This window comes from Narcine bancroftii, chromosome 1, assembly GCF_036971445.1.
Source record: "Narcine bancroftii isolate sNarBan1 chromosome 1, sNarBan1.hap1, whole genome shotgun sequence".
Classification (NCBI taxonomy): Eukaryota; Metazoa; Chordata; class Chondrichthyes; order Torpediniformes; family Narcinidae; genus Narcine; species Narcine bancroftii.
The window spans coordinates 274,296,601-274,318,926 of record NC_091469.1 but is presented as its reverse complement, the minus strand read 5'-3'; the positions used below and the strand labels follow the sequence as shown (position 1 = coordinate 274,318,926).

General features: G+C 40.9%; 1 protein-coding gene across 2 annotated transcripts in view; it reads left to right on the top strand.

Annotated features, from left to right (window-relative positions):
• caprin1b (cell cycle associated protein 1b) overlaps positions 1 to 22,326 on the top strand; it is a 78,141-nt gene that overhangs the window by 3,897 nt on the left and 51,918 nt on the right. Inside the window, exons 1-4 of one of the 2 annotated variants that reach the window (XM_069899463.1) lie at positions 1,358 to 1,531; positions 11,720 to 11,782; positions 14,797 to 14,883; positions 15,916 to 16,154. In XM_069899463.1, the coding sequence (XP_069755564.1) occupies positions 1,529 to 1,531; positions 11,720 to 11,782; positions 14,797 to 14,883; positions 15,916 to 16,154 (392 nt within the window). In that variant the 5' untranslated portion in view covers positions 1,358 to 1,528. Of the gene's footprint in view, positions 1 to 1,357; positions 1,532 to 11,719; positions 11,783 to 14,796; positions 14,884 to 15,915; positions 16,155 to 22,326 lie in introns of those variants that run through there. The other variant, XM_069899461.1, reaches the window with a different exon arrangement.

Sequence of the window (22,326 nt, the reverse complement as noted above, 5' to 3'; positions counted from 1 at the left end):
AGGACAAATGTATTATTTAGAAACTTCAGCCATGGTATTAGATCAAAAGTGCAAAATACAGTTTAAACCCCTCCCCGGTATCTGTCAACTATGGGAATTGGTAGATGCCGGATAAGTGGATAGATTTATCTGGTTTTATGAAAACCATGCAGTAGCATATTGAAAATTTTTTTGAGGGGAGAGTAGTTGAAATCCAATTCATTTTTTTCTCCAATTTAAATTTAGACACAGCACAGTAACAGGCCATTTTAGCCCACGAATCTACCGCCCAGTTTACTCCCCATTAACCTACAACCCCAGTATGTTTGAACAGTGGGAGTAAACTCATGAAGACATGGGGAGAATGTACAAACTCCTTACAGACAGCAGTCCTGATTGGTGGTGCTGTAAAGGCATTGAGCTAACAGTTGCCCAACTATGATTATCTGACAAACTTGACTCAATGCTAACTGAAGCTACACCTTTCTGGTTTTAAGCTCGAAGAATGTTTATTCAATATTTCACTTCACTTGCCTTTTAATTCTCTTAATTTTTGTGATTGAATTGCATTTGGATGATTATTCGTCCAGTAAACTTCAACCAATCACTCCCAGCCATTCTTCTGGAGTGCTTGCCCAGTCTGGTTTGGTTAGTAGGCTGCTTAAAGCTCAAAGCCCTGCAGTGCCACAGCTTGTGCTCGTCAAATGTGTGAACACTTTTCAGGAGGTTAATGAGGTTAATCAATGAGTGCAACCCTGGGCACTACAGCTGTTTGAGGCCACAGGAGCCAATCACAATAGCAGTTTGACTTCAGTTACCTCACCTGGCATGAAAATTACACCTGTGTTTGCTCTACCAGTTGTTATTGTTAACCCCTATCAGTCCTGTTGAGGGAGCTTTTTTGTAATTGCTTCAAAATCACTTATTTTTCAGGACTTTTTTGTATTAAACAGACCTGAAATGGAAATACTTTTAAGTAATAAATAGGGTCAGTAAAATATTTCCCAGTTTTTTTGCTTTCTCCAAAATAATTATCTTAGAAAATATTTTTGTGACAAAATTTCAGCATATTGTACATGATTTTTTTGCTCTTTTCATTCTTTTGCTACTTCCCAGTTTTCATCTTTGTTTCTGTCTGATCACTGTACAATTTCATGAAATATTGTGAAAGAAAATCAATCCTAACCATTTTCCAGCTTTGCAAAATATCGATCCTCATCGCTTATGTCATTGTGCCAAGTTGAGCAACTGGCTATGTTTAAAAAAAAAATCCCTTGTCATAGAGATAAATTAAAGTGGCCATTTTAAAGAAAAAAAATGATGCTCTAATGATTTCTGGCTATGCATTAAGTTTTTCCATCCTTTGTACTTGCCATAGGGTGAAAACGATCAAATAGCTGTGCAATCATTTCAAATTTGCTGATTCCAAATCGTAATAATGAAGCTGAACTAGCCATTACTGATGGGTGAACAACAGCAGCAATGCTTCATGCCAAAAACTGTGTTCAATTTACTGAACTGAAAATTGTAAAAGGAGCGGTTTTTCAATATGGTAAGGCAATGGAATTAAGTCAAACTACATGAAGCAATGTTGGCACTTATTTGATTCCTTTCCCACCTGGTTTTTGATCCAGGATCTTGATCCAAAATGTTGATTAAATCCTATAATTTCTACTTCTCTCTCTTTTCCCCCCACCCCCCCCAAAAAAAAACCAACAAATGATCATCTGCTGACAATTTCTCAAGCGGTTTATTTTTTTGCTCTGGATTTCATAATCTAGTCTATTGTCTTCATACATTTAGTTTTATTATGTACCTTTTAACAATGTGTTCAATTTTCTGGTGATATGTTAATTTGGCAATGGTTTTTAATCAGAATGATGTAAGGATTTTGAGGAACTGGCTTGCTCTTGCCTCATCAGTAGAAGGGATAAAGCTTGAAAATTAAAAAAAATATAATGATCAAAAAGAATAGTTATCCCAACTGTATGAGTGGAATGTGGGAGGAATAGGTTGCATGGCAAGTTAATAGGTTTGCATTAATGGTCGGTCCGATGTTGAAAGGAAAAATAAAATGACTTGCCTTGTCATGTCTCGTAAGTCTGCTTGGCACTTGCTCGACAAATTCAGCAACATGTGTAGCATTGTGAAGCAGATGGCAAAGTGCAATTTGTAGGGAGTTTAACAATGAAGCAGTGAATTTAGATTATTGTATTTAACTAGTCATGCTGTCTCTTGAAGTTGGAGTATCACCATTTACTCACACATACCAATGCTGCTTGCTTCACTTTTTTTGATAATTTGGACTCTTGTTGTTGCTTTTTGGCAGCATAAAAATACAATGGTGCTGAGACACCGTGGCTTGGTGTAACCCAATGAGAAGAATGGGTTTGGGAGACATTGAAATGTGAACTTCTGCTCATTCATGACTGCTGAGCAACAGAATTGGGGTGGGGGGAAGTCAGCATAATGAAGCCTGAATTAATTGGTGTATAATGGAAGAATTGTTGAATCTGCCAGCTCAGTCACTGTGCATCCTATATAGCTAAATCAATTCAAATTATGGTATGAATGTGCATTTTTTGGGTCTTTTTTCCTTAAACTTTCTGCTGTGAAAGTCTCCACTTTGGACAAAATAAATATCCAGGACCACTAAGTCAGGTCAAACACTTTTTTTGCTCTGCAAAGCCTGAGTGCACCATGGTAACAAGATGGTACTGCCAAGCATTAGTCCTACTCCAAGGGAGTCTCTCTTGCCTCCGAAGTACAGCAGTATTTGTATCTTCAGGGTACGTGACAACTTGTTTATTTTTTAACCCTTGCAACTTGCATTGTTCATAGGCCCTTTGTAGAGGGGAAAAAAAGTGAACATAAAGTCAGAGATTCTCCATCTTTACATCGCTGCATTTACCTCTATAAAAGGTCTGAAGACAGCTGGACTCCGGGAATACACTCTAACTTCCATCCATTTAGAGGTGGAGTGAAGTCACTCCATCTCCTTCATAAAATTAATGGTGCTGAAAGTGGCTACAAAGGGGTGGGCTGATGATATCATGATGATATCATCAGTCCATGATTCAGGAGCTACCACCCAAGGCTCCCACAGTAATTGGAGCTGGGGATGGCTTGGGGTGTCACAGCCCGGCCTTGCTGCTGATTATGGAGGCTGAGAGCCATTGTGTGTGTGTCTCACACCATGGAGCTTGGCATAGTTCAAATGTTGGTCATGTTTTATTAAAATACTTAAGAGTAACAGCAGAAAATCAGATCGTCTACAAAAGTGAAATGAGTACTAATTTAAAGTAAAATACTTAAAGTACATGCCAATAGTGAAATCTCTATTTATTTATTTATACCACACTGGAGAGTTGATCTATTTTTCCTCATTTGGAATCGCTTGTTATTGTCAGTCTTAATTTAACAGGATTTTGCTGCTGAAGCTTATAGCACCATTTTGGTGTGATTCTGTGTCCCGAGAAGTTTCCTGTTGTTCTTCCTGCAGGGGTATACCTCCAGCTCCCTCCTGCCACTTGGAAATGACCTCTTCCCGTTTTCCCCCTCTGCCTCTTGCTCCTTCACCAAGGCTACTGAGACTGAGGAACAGGAGGGCAACGAGGAGCCAGAGAGAGTGGGAATGGACATGCAAGGTGAGGGGGAGTGGAGGGAGTCTGGCCTGAAGAGCGTAGATTCCCAATAGGGGCAAGGATAGTTGGAGCCCAGAGGGCGAAGGGACCTGGGTGCTGAGCACCATGGCCCAGGAGGAAGGAGGAGAAGCGAGTTGACGCTGAGAAAGTGGGAGAAAAGCTGGGGAGTGGCCAAGCCCGAGCAGCAGCAAGAGCCAGGCCTGAGGAAAGAGCAGGTGATGAGAAGCCTCCTTGGGGCTGACAGACCGGGTGATGGGAAACCCTTGGCAGCCGAGCTGGTGCAGAGGAACTGGGTGATGTGAAGCAGCCGGGTCAGAAGGAAGCAGAAAGGGCATGGTGGAGCCTGGCGGGGAAAGCCTCAGGCTACTGAGGAGTGGGCACGGAGCCGGGGAGTCTGATGGACAAAAGAGAGGACTGAAGATCCGGGTGTGGTGTGCTGGAGGGACAGCATTAGGTAGAAGAGCTGTTAGAAGGAGCTTGTGGTTTTGAGAACCACCTTTCTGATTTAATGTGGAATCAATGGTCATGTTCGTTACTCAAAATCCCCCACACAGCTGGAACCACACTGCGTTTCCCTGGCGCTGGTACTGACAGAACTGTTCCATCTGTGAGGGAGATTATGGGCAATGAAGACGTGATTGCTCCCGCGTTGAGCTGCCACGAGGTGCCGAAGAGACCTTGAAGCAGCCTGGTGAGGTAGTGGAGCTCTGCCAGCACTGCACCCCTGGAAGTAATTTAGTTTTAACAAGGCTAGGGGAGCAATTTCAGTGCTTGCTGTAGGCCACTTTCATTTTTCAGCGCATATGTTTGACGTCACGGTGGTGGGAAGCACTACATGGGCATGTGAATTTTCTGTGTTTCTGCGAATTTCTACGTTTTTAAAATGATTTGCGCTTTTTCACCCCAAGAGCGGAGGATCAACTTGCCAGTAATGGTGAGATCGGCACTGAAAGAAAGGTTTGGATAGAGGCTAGGGAATGTTGCTGTGTACATGGACTAAAAACAAACAATAGCATGGCACCGGGCTCAAAGCAACGGCATTAGCGCACGTGCCCTGCATTGCAAAGTTCAATGTTATCCATCACGGTTCCCACTGAAACTAATTTTTAAAAGACGAGCCTGACATTTCCATTCCTCGTTGGTGGCCCACAGTGTTTATTCCTTGTGCAAAGAGACTCTGGTACAATCTCCTTTGAGTTCCCAACCATGTAGTCCAAAGACACAAGGACACCTCTCCCCTTCCCCAGGAGCAGCCAGTCCAGGAATTCACAGCAACTCAATGGTGCTGGTTGGCGCATTGGGTTGCAACGCTTGTCAAAAGCCCAGCGACGTGGTTGGTAACCTGGAGAGAAGTAAAAACCACTTGGTAAGAGGAGTCGCTCGGTCGGACTTTGGCCCATTTGGATGGGGGTGGAGAAAGTAAACAAAAGGTTGATGCTAATTGAGACACCAATTGCAAATCTGTTATCATGGCCTTTTAACTTTTTAAGACCAATGGCAGAATAATTTTGCCAGGAGACTGATTGTAATCCAATAAAATAAATATTAAATGAAACTACAACATGCTGATCACTTTAAATGTTGATCATATGTTGATCATTTTCGATGAGATCACAGTTTTTAAAAAGTCCTTGATAGCCTTCACCAGTGATCTTGACAGTTTCCTAGCCTTAAAAGAAAAATAATCAATCAGTGATCCTGGCAGACTATCTACTAATTTTCTTGTTTTTTTTTTAATGCATGATGGTTTACAGCAGTGGTTTTCAAACTTTTTCTTTTCATTCACATACCACCTTAAGTAATCCCTGAGCTATAGGTGTGGGAAAGTAGTTGCTACAATAGGTGCTCTGTAATTAGTAAGTTTGAAAACCACTGTTTCTACCCCCCCCCCCCCCCCCCCAAGTCAGTCATTCCACTGCTTCAGGGAAGTTTCAATTGGTGTTATATTAACAGTACAACTAATTTCATCCAGGCTTTGCTTAAGGGAGAATTTTCCCCATCCCAAAAAAAACTGGGACCCTAATGTTTAGGAGAAAGGGCTGAGAGAAAGAAACAGATGTACAGTAAGAGGTTTTGAAAGAATCTCAACCTGAATATCACCACATTATACTCCCTTGTTTATCTGAGTAAACTTGTCTTTACATTCTTCAATTTTACTCTCTCTGCAAATCAAAATTGTATGCAGAGAGGCTGTGCACCTAAATTCTGGCTATTATTTAGGACGATACATTGAACAGAGTTTGGGCCAATCCATGTAGGCATTCCCTCCTTCATTGACTGTTCTTGGCTGCTCTGATTTCCCCATCTGTATCTCTCAAAAAAAGGTCAGCCACAAACATATATTACAAACTTGCACAGCTGTCTTGACTGATTCTTGCATTATCATCTAATAGGACTGCACTCCTTTCCCTCGTCATTTTTATGTCGTACATTCCTTTTCCCTCATTAATTTTCTGTCATAAATTCCACACAGGTGCATCTGAAATGTCAAGCCTTTTCTGAATCATAGTGCACAGAGTCTTTGACCTCTTCAATTTCCCAAATTTCACTCATGTCCTCTTGTTGAATGGATTAATTACAGAATTCCTGTAATCCTCACCTTGCTCCCACTGGTCTCTGCGAACTCCAACATTTACCACCAAACATCTCTTCCTTTATCCTTTGCAATTTATTCTGCTCTTCTGTGCTCACCAACTGCACCTTGCTTAATAGCAGTTTCTCATGCAACCACAGAATATGCCACACCTGCTCTATTGCTTTTCCACTTTCCATCATCCAAGGACCCAAGTTATTTTTGTACATGGAGCATAGATTGACCAACATTCTCTGAAATCTAGGGACAGAGAGTTCATAAGAACATTATCTGCAGATTTCTTTGCCATCTCATCCTTTCTTGTTCTTCATTTTTTCTTTTCCACAGTGTCATTGAAGTACTTTCACACGAAATACGATAGCTTTTTAAGGTAGCCACTTATATTCCCTTTTTCCCCATTACCATTTTCAGAACAATTTTACCTAGAATACAATAATGTTTCTGGCACATTATGATTAAGTTCTTTGGTAAAATACAGTTGTAATACACTACAACTCAAATTATCCAAAATGGTCATGACCTGGCCTATGTCGGATAAATTTTTTTTGGAGATCTGGTTATTTTTTAAAAAACAATCCAGTAGCAACAGCAAATCATTTAAACAAAAAATAGGAAGGCTTTTTAATCATTAAAATAATGTTTAATTCTCACCAAAAAAAAATACTGGCGACTGCTGCCAATCACCCCGGTCAGGTTGGCTCTGAAAAAGTTTTGGAATAATGAGGATTTTTGAGAATCCAATTTTGGATAATCCAAATTTATACGATGAGTAATGTGTGATCCTTTGTTTCCAGACGCAAGATTTTTAAAGTAGCTTTCTCCTCAAATTGTCTTGCCAATTGCTAATGTTTTCCGATCAATGTCAATAGTGTAATATAGAAACATTTAACTGTAGTTGAAGATTTTCGAGAAAGTATTACTTTTCAGATTTCAGATTTATTGTCGGAGTACATACATGACATCTCATTCAATGTTGAGATTCTTTTTTCCTGTGGGTGTGACAGAATTACCACTAATTGGTAGTGCAAAAAATAAACAGTACACAATGTAAACATGTAAACAGATAACAAATGTAAACAGACTAATACAGAGAACAAAAGAAAATCAATGAAGTGCACAAGAGTCCTTAAATGAGTCTAAGTTTGTCATTAAGGAGTCTGATGATGGAGGAGTAGCAACTGTTTCTGAACCTGATGGTGCGAGTCTTGTGGCACCTAGACCTCTTTCCTGATGATAGCAACGAGAACAGAGCATGTGCTGGGTGGTGTGGGTCTTTGATGACTGCTGCTGCCCTCTGACAGAGTTCCCTGTAGATGTACTCAATAGTGGAGAGGGCTTTGCGTTCACAATTTCTATCTATATTTATTTATTAGCGGGCTTTACGCTCTGGTATTGGTGTTCATGTACCAGACCATTATGCAGCTGGTCAACGCACTTTCCACCATGCCTCTAGAAATTTTCCAGGGTTTCTAGTGTTATACCAAACCTTCACAAACTTTGAGGAAGAAGAGCCGTGGATATGCTTTAGTGTGTTGGATCCAGGAAAGATCCTCCAAGATGGTGACTCCCAATAACCTAAATTTGCTTACTCTCTCCACCTCTGATTCCCCCAATGATCACTGGATTGTATCTCTGGCTTTTCTTTCCTGAAGTAAACAATCATTTCCTTAGGTTTGGTGACATTGAATGCAAGGTGGTTGTTGGTGCACCTTTCAGCCAAGTTTTCAATCTCCTTCCTGAATGCTAACTCAACCCCTTCTTTTATACAACCCACTACTGTGGTATAGTTGGCAAATTTGTAGATTGTGTTCTTTTCTAATCATAGCAAATGGCTAGTGAATTGACTTGCTCAGATTTTTGAAGTTGTTATCTTTTATGAAATGTCTGCTTCATTGCAAGTTATTGTTGTTTGTACTTGGAATTTTATCAGAATGATGATTAAATTATTTAAAATGAGTCAACATAGACTAAGAAAATACAGTGAAATGAAACTTGAAGGCAAATCAGAAAGTTTGACTTTTAAGTACTTATCTGATTTAAATGCTGAGCATGCTTTTAAATTTTATAATTTACATAAGATTGTTAGCATGGTACTCATTAATTTACCAGGAGTTACCTGCCTTCAGCAAAATACTTCAAGTTTTGCAGAGTTCCTTGCTTGTCATTGTGTAGTGGGGTAGTTTTCTGCCTTGTATGACTATAAATAACAAAATTAGTAGAGCCACAGTGTCCTGTAATAGTTTTTTTTACAATGTGGGAGAATAATTTGTGATTTTGATCTGTTTGTTATTTATGGTCTTTTGAAAATGTGGGCAGTTCATTGTGGAACTACTACTAACAATCCATCTTGTTGAGGCAGCAGTTGAATTGGTTAATTTTAGGACCTGAAGGAAGAAATGTGGGTGGGCCATATAATTCTTCTATAACCTAAAAACTGCATCAGCTTGGATATTCTTAAATAGCATCCCAAGTACTCTGGATTGAGAATTCCTAAAATTGATGGTTGAAAAAATTTCTCCGAATCAAAACCTTGCTTTGAATTGGTGTATATCTCTTTTAGCTGAGCAAGACTTTATTCAGTCAGTCAAGCATGCTCAGAATCTTGTACGTTTCAATAAAATTACCTTTCATTCTTCTGAATTTTGTGTATGCTGATTTTGATTCCTTGTTCCTCTTCATCTCCAGAATTGGTCTAGTGAGCTTGTAAGACCAGCATCTTTTAATAAGATTAAAACTGTTCCAACCCCCTAGCAATAAATAAAATGTTGGCATTTGTTGAATGTCAACTTTATATTTCTTGTACAGGGATCTCCTGACCTTTCTGAATGTTGGCATTTATATCTGCTTTTTTTTAAACCAAGCTAATACTTGTTTCTTCAATCTATTTCCCCCCATTCGTTTAGATTTCACAGATTCTTAGTGCTTTCCTCTAACCTGTGTTATGAGCAGAAAGTGGTATTTGGGTTACTTTAGAGTGAAGTGGTGATGAGTTTTTAATTTCCATCTGAAGATGGATTTTTAAAAAAAGTGTGCAACTTCTAAATTGCCTGTTGTAAAATTTGCCTTGTATGCAGATAGGATTAATATAGACGCTACTGTGCTACTTATTTTGAATGCAGGCCTGTCTGGCGGTGGTCTTGTTTTTCTAGTAACACTATGCTATCGCAAAAATGTCTTGTGAAGAGATACTTGCTCCTATTTCCTTTATTCATTCACCCAATGGATACGTCAAATTAGAACTTCCAGGTAGCAAGGCAGTAATATCTTTTATAGTGCCAAATTGCATGTCCTTTGGCTTTTTCTACTATGCTACTGGTTCATCCATTCCTTTTTGAAGCTTCTGTCCTGAAATTCTATGTAGCTTCACCAACATAGAACTTCAGTTTTGCATTGACTTTGTGCTGCTTTGGCATGCTTACTTACTCTTCAGCTTGACCTAGAGATGATGTCTTAAGCTAACTTTGGAGAATGGAATAAATTCCAGCTTGAAACTGCAGACTGATTATATTCTTGCCTTTGTGGCAGCACGCTGTTAGGCAGGTGAACTGGCCCCGCTTGTAACACTCGCAGCGGGGCAGCCGGCCAAAATGGTGCCCTCGGTGAGGGGGGGGGGGGGTTCCCTTTCGACCTCAGCACCGGGCTCAGAAGCCTGTGCTTGGGGACCCACGTGACGCCCTGGTGACATCAGTGCCTACAGCGTGGTTCTCAGCCAGGTCTGGGCTGGGAGTATAAGGCCAGCCAGCCTGCAATAAACCAGTCTGCTCACTGAGCTCAACCCGTCTGGTTGTGTGTGTGTTATTGCAGGAGCAGTGTAGCTGCTGCTACAATTGGTGACCCCAACTGGTTCAAACTTCTTTGAACCATTCATGAGTGAGCCTGGGATCAGCGCTATAGCTGTAAAACTGCCTGAATTCTGGGTTCAGGAGACAGAGACTTGGTTCGGCCACGCAGAGGCTCAGTTTTACCTCCGCCAGATTTCGTCCGACATGACCAAATTCTACCATGTAGTTGCTGCCCTGGACCAGGCCACAGCCAGACCTGTCCTGCACCTTGTTCAGCACCCATCTGCCGAGGACAAATAAGAGACCATCAAGCGAGTGGTTACCGGGTCCCTCGGACTATCCAGACACCAGCGTGCCGCTTGGATGCTGCACCTCGACGCCCTGGGGGACAGGTCCCCAATGGAACTGACTGACGAGATGCTCGCGCTCATGGGTGAGCACACCAACTGCCCACTTTTTGAGCGCATCTTCCTCGATTATATGCCCAGGGACATCCGGCCTCTGCTGGTCCAGGAGGTCTTCACTGACCCGAGGAAGGTCGCCCAGAAGGACCAAGAGCTATGGCTCGCACGATTCCCGGAGGGCTCAGCGGACCAGCAGGTCACGAAGCACAGGCACGACCATGCCAAGCCTACTGCTAGGCACTTATGGCCCGCCTCACCGGTCCCGACTGGTTGGACGTACTGCCTCGGGTGCTCCTGGGCATCCGCTTGATGCTCAAAGAAGATCTACAGGCGTCATCAGCTGAGCTGGTCTACAGTGCACTGCTAGTACTACCCGGTGAGTTCGTCAACGCACCTCACAACCCCTAGCAGTCACTGCATGAACTACTCCCCCACCTCTGGGCCCAGTTGGGCTCCTTCGCACCCTTACCGCCGCCTAGACTCAGCACACGGGCCTCTTGCGTCCTCAGCGATGTGCACTCAGCGGAGTACATTTTTATTTGGCGAGGCCTGTCCACGGCACCTCTGCAGAGGTCTTACAAAGGGCCATACAAAGTCATCCAGTGTTCAAGGTCCACGTTCATGCTGGACATCGGCAGTAGGAGGGAACTGTTTACGTTGGACAGGCTGAAGCCAGCACACCTCGACCCCACCGAACCAGTAGTTGTGGCCCAGCCCAAGAAGCGAGGCCGCCTGACTATAAAGGACATCGGCGCCGGTTCTTGGGGGGTGGGGGGTGCTGTGTGGCAGCACGCCATTAGGCTGGTGAACTGGCCCCGCTTGTAACACACACGGTGGGGCAGCTGTCGAGGGGTTTCCCTTTTGACCTCTGCACCAGGCTCAGAAGCCTGCGCTTGGGGACCCACATGATGCCCTGGTGACGTCAGCGCCCCCAGCTCGATTCTCAGCCAGGTCTGGGCTGGGAGTATAAGGCCAGCCAGGCAGCCTGCAATAAACCAGTCTGCTCATTGAGCTCAACCTGTCTGGTTGTGTGTGTGTTCTTTTATTGCAGGAGCAGCAGTGTTATTTTTCTAACTTTTGTTTTCCAAACTTTTGATTTCCAAAACTTAGTTTTAAGAGCTCCATTTGTACCTCTGCATTTGTGTGGGCCTGGTCCTGAACATTTTGGATAATCAGAGTTGTACTGTATTTGTTTTCTGCAGTTTTTTTTGCAGGTGGTTTGAGGCTGTTGATTAATTCCTGATAACAGGTGTTTAACTTTTTTACTGCACTGAAACTTTTTCATCATTTTCATCTGGAAATTTGTTTCTATTACAGGGCAAACTGGATGACTACCAAGAAAGACTTGACAGAGGAGAAGTACTTAACCAAGACCAACTGGTGAGTAAATTTTGGATCTTAAAAAAATTCTTGCGAATGCATGAACTGAGGGTTATTTTAGGGTTTTAAGATCCTTTTTATAACGTCTTTAACTTTTTTCTAATGGCCAAATTCAAAGAAAATGTTCTATGCTCAAGGTTGATAGAGTATATGTTTGTACAGGCTGAAATCTTTTTACAAACCTCAAATTAACATTAAATTTATTCTACTTCAAGTTGCTCTATCGCCAATACAGTCCCACTTTTTATTAAGGGCCTCACAGTAATTTTTCGTGCAGATTAAAGAAATATTTTTATATCTTTACTCTGATATTTTTAAACACGACACATTTTATATACTTTAAGAACTGCCTTTTGTCATTGTTTTTGGAAATTCTGTTGGCATAAAATAGATGTTTCTGAAAAAGCACTTGTAAGGTTTGCAAAATATTTTCCTAATACTTATTGGTTACAATTCATATATGCAAACATTCTTACCACTTTTAGTCGATCCTATGTAAAAGTTGACCCCCGCCCCCACCCCCATAATTGGTCCAGAATCATGTATTTTCAGTATATTTCATGTAAAAGTTGAATCCCCCTTCCCAAACCTATTTTTACCTGCCCATCCCAGCTCTCCATGCCCTGAATGCGAAATCACGCCTCAGCTGTCCACCCATATGAGTTCCCGATACTTGGACCGTAGATCCTCACTGCTGATTCTCGCACCACCCTGCCCATTGCAAATCATCGCCCCTAGCCTCCTACCCACCAGAGCTCCCAGTGCCCCAACTGTGGATCCTAGCTGTGCATTTCTGAGCTCCCGATGCCTCAAACATACTTACCATCCAGTCCCAGCTATCCAAACTCTTCTGATACCTTGAACGATGCAGTTACTTATCACAGTAAAAAGTATCCCCACCCACCCATTTGACCCAAAAATATTTTTTTGCCAAAACTCTACTTTTGCACAAGTATATAATGCTAATTTAATTTATTTGCCATGACCTTCTAGTGGCCCAAGCTTGAAGCTCTTATGTTGTGAGAGTATTTGCCCTCTTTCTCCACCTTGGGTAGCTCATTCTAGATTCTAACCACATTCTTGGGAGCATTCCCTCAAAACCATCAGCCACCACTGTTCCAGAGAAAACACATGCAGCCAATTCAATATTTTCTTATAATGGAAATACCCCAATCTTGGAAGTATGCTGGTTAATATTTGCATTGTCTCCACAATAGATCCTTCCTGTTATGTGGCAAACAGAATGATATGTGATCCTCCCAAATATTTTCAAGCCAGTACTATGTGACACAGCCAATCTGTTATGAAGTTGTACATGATGTCCCAGCTCTCATTTTTTATATCATAGCTGATGAATTAAGCATCTCATATAGTTACTCCACCTGTGTTGCCACTTTCATATAGATTTGTACCCCATGGCCCCTCTTCATCACTCCAAAATTCCTTCCAAAATGCATCACCTCACATTTGTCAAAATCATACTTGCCCCTCTCCAAAACAGTTCTGAAAATTTTAAGGTTTTGTCCCCATTCCCAAAATGCTCCCCCACAGCCACCTCTACCACTTGTTTGGCTTAATTCCTCAGGATTTAGTACAGTTTCTTCTACCTGGGCAACATGGTTAGTGTAGTAGTTAGCTTTACTGCGACCTGGGTTTGAATCTGACGCTCTCTGTAAGGAGTTTGTGCGTTCTCCCTGTGTTTGGATGAGTTTCCTCTAAGTCAGTGGTTTTCAATTTTTTTTCCACTCACAAACCACTTAATAATCCCTATGCCATGGGTTTTCTGTGATTAGTCAGGGATTACTTAAAATGGTATGTGAGTGGGGGGAAAAAGGTTGAGAACCACTGGTCTGGATCTAATTGTTACTGAAATATTTTGCTTGAGAAAAATTGTCATTGATTCATTTCCTTTGGAGTTATGAAACCGTGCATATAACAAGTCAATTAGGTATGATTAAAACTGAGATTTTTCAAACTTTTTCTTTCCACTCACATACCACCTTAAGCATTCCCTTACTAATCACAGAGCATAAGGATTACTGGTACTAAAGATGGTATGTGAGTGGAAAAAGTTTGAAAGCCATTGCTCTAAGTACTCCAGTTTCTCCTATCGAAACATTTCGTAAATTGGTGCATTTCCAAGCACATGGGCAGGAAGGGCGTGTTACCATACTGTATGTTGAATTTAAAATTTAATATCTGGCTCAAAAATTCTTGGGATGCACTTTACATATTCCTCCTCTTGGACTAGGGCAATTCTAAGGAGAAATAATATCCAACATTGAGGTTTAATGGTAAATTTGAAACTCATAACAGGTTCTGGATTTTCGCTGTTAATTGCGTGTTCACACATCCAGAAGTTTGTTGTTGGTGATTCTGATACCCCACAGAATATGCTATTTTTCTCATTCCTCTCTTTGCTGTAAAGTACTTACAGTTAGTTGAGCTTTGTTGCAAAGGATGTACTAAGCCAGTTCAGAAAAAAATTCTGGTCTCTTGTAATACAAGTATGTGCAGATTTTAATTTTTCTGGATAAATATTTCATTTGCATTTTTTTTTGTATTACAATTTGACACCAACTCTCTAGTTGTGCACTGATCTTTGTTTTGACATGTATTCTTCCTTCTGATATTCTGTGACTATCCCTCAATGCAATTGGGTATTCAGTCTCACTATTACTGGATGTCACTATCTTCAAAATTGGACACAAAATCTTTATAAGCAGCATTTTTAAGAGATTAGTAATGAGCCACTTATGAAGACAATCCAATGGTGCATAGAAGTGAGGTTTATAAAGTTTTCTTAAATGTTAAAATTTCAAAATTAAGCTATTCCTGACTTCTAACAGCAGCATATACTTATACACTATTAATAAAATAATTCTGCTGAGGATTTGGTATTGCATAATCATTTCCAGAGCTTGCAGTTTGAATCAGTCAACTTTTAAAACTGCTTTTGTGCTAAGATCAGTTGATGAACATTAAAGATTATGGTAAAATATTTTTTTTTGTAGGAAGCTGTTGGGAAGTTGCAGGAAGTTGCAAATAACCTGGAGTTTGCTCGTGAATTGCAGCGGAGCTTCATTACATTAGGCCAGGATGTAAGTATTCCATGAATTGTGTGTTGGTGATGTGCACGTCTGATAATTGGATAGAAATTAGTGCATCTGTCTTCACCCAGTGTAGGGACTCATGGCACTGAATCTATTATAAAAACCCAATAAAAAAAGATTGAAAAAGAAATTGCTGCATAATTAACAGATTTTGATTAACTGCTTTTCACCTCTCAAAATGTGTCAATTTCTCCACCCCTTAGTTCACACGTCAAACTCAGGCCTGCGGGCCAAATTTGGCCCGTGATATAATTATATTTGGCCCGCTGGCCGCCGCGCCAGTATAGCACATGCACAGCTAATACTACAAATCCCAGAATGCTTTGCAAATGCATTGGCGCCGGCCCGTCAGCCCGCTAATCGCCCCCACCTCCTCTTTACTTTCATTAGCATCTGTGACCTGTTGCCCAACTCACATGTAATAAACCCCTTACGAAAAATGGCCAAACCAAAGACAGAAAACAGGACCTTTCAAGACAGATGGGAGGCAAACTCTGACCCCAGAGTTTGATGAACTTGCATCTAAGAAGAGATGCCAAGTATCTGGTTTAGACCCAGGTGCATCAGAGTAAATCACAGTGTAGCAAGCTAAGCTTGGATTAATATTTTCTTTGGTTACCTTTCGACTGTTCATCGTTGAAAGATTAGATTTTCATTGAAGCAAGTTGTTATTTTTTTGACTTGTTGGCTTGTGAAAAAAAATACATTTAAAAGGAGCTTAAAGGCTATAGAGAAATATTATTTATTTAATATTTTATTTCTCATTTGTTAATGCTTCTTCTGGAAAGAGATTAACCAAAACTATTATTAAATATTTATTTTAATAAGAAAAAATTTAACATTACATATGTTGAAAGAAGAGAAAACATGTAGATGTTGTTGAAAATTTTCAATAAATATTTAGTTTGGCCCACGACTTAGTCCAAGTTTTTAATTTTGGCCCTCTGTAAATTTGAGTTTGACACCCCTGCCTTAGTTGGTTCAACTTGTTTTTAAAAAAAAAAAAAATGACCTCTTTAGATCCAGAAATCATTGAAGAAAGCAGCTCGTCGAGAACAATTGATGAGAGAAGAAGTGGAGCAAAAGCGGTTAAAAACAGTCCTTGAGCTACAGTATGTGTTGGACAAATTAGCTGATGATGACACACGCACTGACTTGAAACAAGGTTGGAATGGGTCCTCTGTGCTCACTGAAGAAGAACTGGGGATGTTGGATGAATTTTACAAGCTGGTACAACCTGAACGAGACATGAACCTAAGGTAATAAATGAATTTTATTACATGATTTTCATATGGAGGACCTTCTGTATGCTATGAAGACTGTGGGTGGAGCAGTGGTTAGTGCCTTTACAGCGCTAGTGATCAGGACCAAGGTTCAAATCCCACGCTGTCTGTAAAATTTATTCTTTCTTCCCCTTGCCTGCGTGAGTTTTCCCCGTGGGCTCTGGGTTCCTCCCACATTTCAAAATGTACCAGGGGTGTTGGTTAATTAGGTATAAATTGGGTGGCATGGACTCGCGGGCCCAATTGGCCTGTTACCATACTGTTACTTCTAAATATGAAAAAAAATATTTTTGGTGGTGGCTTTTGATCTGCATGCTATTGAATGGAGGTCAGAATGGGTTGATTTTATTGTCTTTGATTTAATTGAGGATCATGTTTTTGTCTCAACTACTGTTTAATATTTTTTCTTTTTTTTTCAAAACTTTATTAATTTTAACATATGAAGAAAGTAAGTAATTCACGTACAGAAAAAATACAAAATAAAGTAATACAAGTGCAAAGTAACATAGTTAATACAATACCAATCTCGGCATCTCCCCCTAACAACTAAAAACTAAGACTAAAAAAAACTATTTTTAACCCTTAAACCCCCCTCCCCACCCCCACAATAAAGAATGAAGAATTAATACTATTAGTATAATAAAAAATATATATCTTAAAAAAAATCGATATATAAAAAAACAAAAAAAATTAATTAAGTATTCATTATTAATCCAAAAATGTTTAATTATATAAAAATATATATGAAAAAACAAATACAAAAAGAACTTAAATGAAAAAAAACAACTAATAATAAAAAAACTATAAAAAAGAAAAAAAAAGAAAACATATATAGAAAAAAATATATAATAAAAAAAGTTTTTTTGAAGAAAAAAAATTATTAATTCAAACTTATTTAAATTGTATATAATCAATAAATGGGGTCGACTTTAACTCATAAAAAGACATCTTATCTTGTATAGAAAAAGATATTCTTTCCATAACCAAACAAAACTTCATCTCTGAATCTTTTTCTCTTTGGCTTGGCTTCGCAGACGAATATTTATGGAGGGGGTAAATGTCCACGTCAGCTGCAGGCTCGATTGTGGCTGACACGTCCGATGCGGGACAGGCAGACACGGTTGCAGGGGAAAATTGGTTGGTTGGGGTTGGGTGTTGGGTTTTTCCTCCTTTGTCTTTTGTCAGTGAGGCGGGCTCTGCGGTCTTCTTCGAAGGAGGTTGCTGCCCGCCGAACTGTGAGGCGCCAAGATGCATGGTTTGAGGCGATATCAGCCCACTGGCGGTGGTCAATGTGGCAGGCACCAAGAGATTTCTTTAGGCAGTCCTTGTACCTCTTCTTTGGTGCACCTCTGTCACGGTGGCCAGTGGAGAGCTCGCCATATAACACGATCTTGGGAAGGCGATGGTCCTCCATTCTGGAGACGTGACCCACCCAGCGCAGCTGGATCTTCAGCAGCGTGGACACGATGCTGTCGGCCTCTGCCATCTCGAGTACTTCGATGTTGGGGATGAAATCGCTCCAATGAATGTTGAGGATGGAGTGGAGACAATGCTGGTGGATGCGTTCTAGGAGCCGTAGGTGATGCCAGTAGAGGACCCATGATTCGGAGCCGAACAGGAGTGTGGGTATGACAACGGCTCTGTATACGCTTATCTTTGTGAGGTTTTTCAGTTGGTTGTTTTTCCAGACACTTTTGTGTAGTCTTCCAAAGGCGCTATTTGCCTTGGCGAGTCTGTTGTCTATCTCGTTGTCAGTCCTTGCATCTGATGAAATGGTGCAGCCGAGATAGGTTAACTGGTTGACCGTTTTGAGTTTTGTGTGCCCGATGGAGATGTGGGGGGGCTGGTAGTCATGGTGGGGGGCTGGTAGTCATGGTGGGGAGCTGGCTGATGGAGGACCTCCGTTTTCTTAAGGTTGACTTCCAGGCCAAACATTTTGGCAGTTTCCGCAAAACAGGACGTCAAGCGCTGAAGAGCTGGCTCCGAATGGGCAACTAAAGCGGGATCGTCTGCAAAGAGTAGTTCACGGAAAAGTTTCTCTTGTGTCTTGGTGTGAGCTTGCAGGCGCCTCAGATTGAAGAGACTGCCATCCGTGCGGTACCGGATGTAAACAGCGTCTTCATTGTTTTTTTTTTTTTTTTTTTAAATTTTTTTATTTTTCACACCATAAATCACATTAGCCATGATATACACTATTTCTTTTCACACATATACAGTGACTTTTTCTCCCCCCCCCCTTTCCTCCCAAACCACCCCCCCACCCCCCCCTCTCATCCATTTTAGGTATACAATCTAGGTTGCATTAATCCAGTCAGACAATGTTGTCATTCAACAAAATTACACCAGAAATTCTACTGAGTCCATTCTTTTCTTTCCTTCTCCTTCTATCAACTTAGGTAATGTTTGTCCCCGGTAGGTTTTCGCTATTGTATTTAATGTAAGGCTCCTATACTTGTTCGAATATTTCAATATTATTTCTTAACCAATATGTTATTTTTTTTTTCTAATGGAATACATTTATTCATTTAAATTTGGTAGTTTCTTCCTTTTAATTTGGTTATGTATTCCATTAATATTTAAAGACATATAGTTCAGCGTAGCCCTTTTATATTTTGTTTATCTTCTCTTTCCGTTTTTCCATCATTACCTTTCCTCCTTTTCCATTTCTGTTTTCTTATTTTCAACTCTTCATAAGACAACATTCCTACAACATCTAACATTTTCCTTATTCTCCTATTTCTATCTTATTTATCCCCAATCTCCCCTTCACCTCCTGAGTTGTCCTTTATCCCTTGTCGGACAACCACATCTCCCCTCTCCATTTGGATTTGCGAATCCACTCGCAAGCGTCAACTGATTGTGCAGTGACCGCTATTTCCCCCCACCCCGCCTCCCCCAGAAAAGATTTCACTTTTCATATGTCACAAAGGTCCCTCTTTTAATTCCCTCCTTATTCTCTCTATTCCATTACCTTCCCTTATTAATTCTTGTCTATACTATCTATATTTTCCTCTAAGTACAGATACATTCATGTATGCTCATTGTCTCTATTCACTCTTATACCTCTTTACCTGCATACATATCAATCGTGATCATTTTTACTCTCATTACCCGTCTTCTTCCCTCAGTCTATTTTTGTCTTTACCCACATACATATCAGTCGTGATCATTTTAACTCTCATTACCCGTCTTCCTCCCTCAGTCTATTTTTGTAATTGTTCTGCAAATTTTCGTGCTTCTTCTGGATCCGAGAATAGTCTGTTTTGCTGTCCTGGAATAAATATTTTCAATACCGCTGGATGCTTTAGTATAAATTTATACCCTTTCTTCCATAAAATCGCCTTTGCTGTATTGAACTCTTTTCTTTAGGAGTTCAAAACTTATATCTGGATAAATGAAGATTTTTTGCCCTTTATACTCCAGTGGCTTGTTGCCCTCTCTTACTTTTTCCATTGTCTTCTCCAGTACCTTTTCTCTTGTAGTATATCTTAGGAATTTTACTACAATAGATCTTGGTTTTTGTTGTGGTTGTGGTTTAGAGGCCAATACTCTATGTGCCCTTTCTATTTCCATTTCATGCTGTAGTTCTGGACATCCTAGGGTCTTAGGGATCCACTCTTTTATAAACTCCCTCATATTCTTGCCTTCTTCATCTTCCTTAAGGCCCACTATCTTTATGTTATTTCTTCTGTTATGGTTTTCCATTGTATCTATTTTTTGAGCTAGTAGTTCTTGTGTCTCTTTAGTTTTTTTATTAGATTTCTCCAATTTCTTTTTTAAGTCTTCTACCTCCATTTCTGCTGCTACTGCCCGCTCTTCCATCTTGTCCATTTTTTTTCCCATTTCTGTTAAGGTCATCTCCATTTTAATTATTTTCTCCTCTGTGTTGTTTATTCTTTTTCTTAAATCCTTAAATTCCTGTGTTTGCCATTCTTTAAATGATTCCATGTATCCTCTAATAAGAGCAAGTATATCCTTTACCTTGCCTCTCTTTTCTTCTTCTATTTCACCATACTCTTCCTCTTCTTCTTCCTCTGAGTTGACCATCTGTTGTTTCTTTGTTGCCCTTTCCTCCTCTTCTATCTTGTTTCTATTGTCTTCTGTGGTCTCTTCTTGCTGCAGGTGTTCTGCAGCTGTCGTTGCCGGCTGTGGAGATCGACTCCCCAGCTGGTCCCCCCTCCCGTCGGTGTGTTTTTTTTCATTCGCATCGCGCATGCGCGAAACTTCGCGCATGCGCGTTTGCGCACTTTTGTTCGGCTCTGCGAGCCATTTTTGTAGTCCATTATTTACCGACCTGAGGGAGCGGGTTTCTCTCTCCGCAGCGGGCCTCTTCGGACAGGTAAGGCCTTCACCTTTTTCCTCCTTTGTCTTCTCTTCCTCTCTTCTTACCGTTGCTTTCGATTTTTCTTTTTTTGTCGCCATCTTCTTTCCACCTTTATACTCACTTTTCTGTAACTTTTATTTCTGTGCCTTTGTGTTTTCTCTTGTTTTTCCCGACTTTTCTGGAGAGGGCTGGAGTTCACCGTCCGGCCACTACTCCATCGCGTGACTCCTCTCAGCGTCTTCATTGTTGAGGTCTTTCATGGCTTGGTTCAGCATCATGCTGAAGAAGATTGAAAAGAGGGTTGGTGTGAGAACACAGCCTTGCTTCACACCATTGTTAATGGAGAAGGGTTCAGAGAGCTCATTGCTGTATCTGACCCGACCTTGTTGGTTTTCGTGCAGTTGGATAACCATGTTGAGGAACTTTGGGGGGCATCCGATGCGCTCTAGTATTTGCCAAAGCCCTTTCCTGCTCACAGTGTCGAAGGCTTTGGTGAGGTCAACAAAGGTGATGTAGAGACCTTTGTTTTGTTCTCTGCACTTTTCTTGGAGCTGTCTGAGGGCAAAGACCATGTCAGTAGTGCCTCTGTTTGCGCAAAAGCCGCACTGTGATTCTGGGAGAATATTCTCGGCGACACTAGGTATTATTCTATTTAGGAGAATCCTAGCGAAGATTTTGCCTGCAATGGAGAGCAGCGTGATTCCCCTGTAGTTTGAGCAGTCTGATTTCTCGCCTTTGTTTTTGTAAAAGGTGATGATGATGGCATCATGAAGGTCCTGAGGCAGCTTTCCTTGGTCCTAACAAAGCTTGAAAAATTCATGCAGTTTGATATGCAGAGTTTTGCCGCCAGCCTTCCAGACCTCTGGGGGGATTCCATCCATACCTGCTGCTTTGCCACTTTTCAGTTGTTCAATTGCCTTATATGTCTCATCCTGGGTGAGGACCTCATCAAGCTCTAGCCTTAGGGGCTGCTGACGGAGCTGGAGCAGGGCAGAATCTTGGACTGAGCGGTTGGCACTGAAAAGAGATTGGAAGTGTTCTGACCATCGGTTGAGGATGGAGATCTTGTCGCTGAGGAGGACTTTGCCGTCTGAGCTGCGCAGCGGGCTTTGGACTTGGGGTGAGGGGCCGTACACAGCCTTTAGGGTCTCGTAGAAACCCCTGAAGTCGCCAATGTCCGCACTGAGCTGGGTTCGCTTGGCGAGGCTAGTCCACCACTCATTTTGGATCTCCCGGAGTTTGCGCTGAAGATGGCTGCATGCGTGACGGAAGGTTTGTTTCTTCTCTGGACAGGAAGGCTTTGTAAGGTGAGGCCGGGGCCGCCTATCTAAAGACAATACATTTCTATTCTTCCAAGTAATCGCTATACATTTCTTGGCCACTGCCAGCACTAAGTAAATAAAAGAGATCTAGTAATTATCTAATTCTAAATCAATCAACGGTTGCATATTCCCTAATAAAAATATATCTGGGTCTAATACAATATGAAGATTATATAGATTATTAAAAAGAGATTGAATACCTTTCCAAAATTGTTGTAACCGATCACACAACCAAACAGCATGTAAAAAAGTGCCAGAAACCTGATCACAACGAAAACAAAGATCTGACTTACTAAAACCAATTTTTTTAAATTTTTCGGGTGTTAAATATAATTGATGTATAAAACTATAATTAATCATCGCCAATCTAGCATTAATCAATTTTCGAACACTATTACGGCAGATTTCAGACCAATCTTCTTCAGTTATTGTTAAACTTAAATCTTTTTCCCATTTCATTTTATCTTTATCCCAATCTATTTTACTTTCATTTTCCAACAAA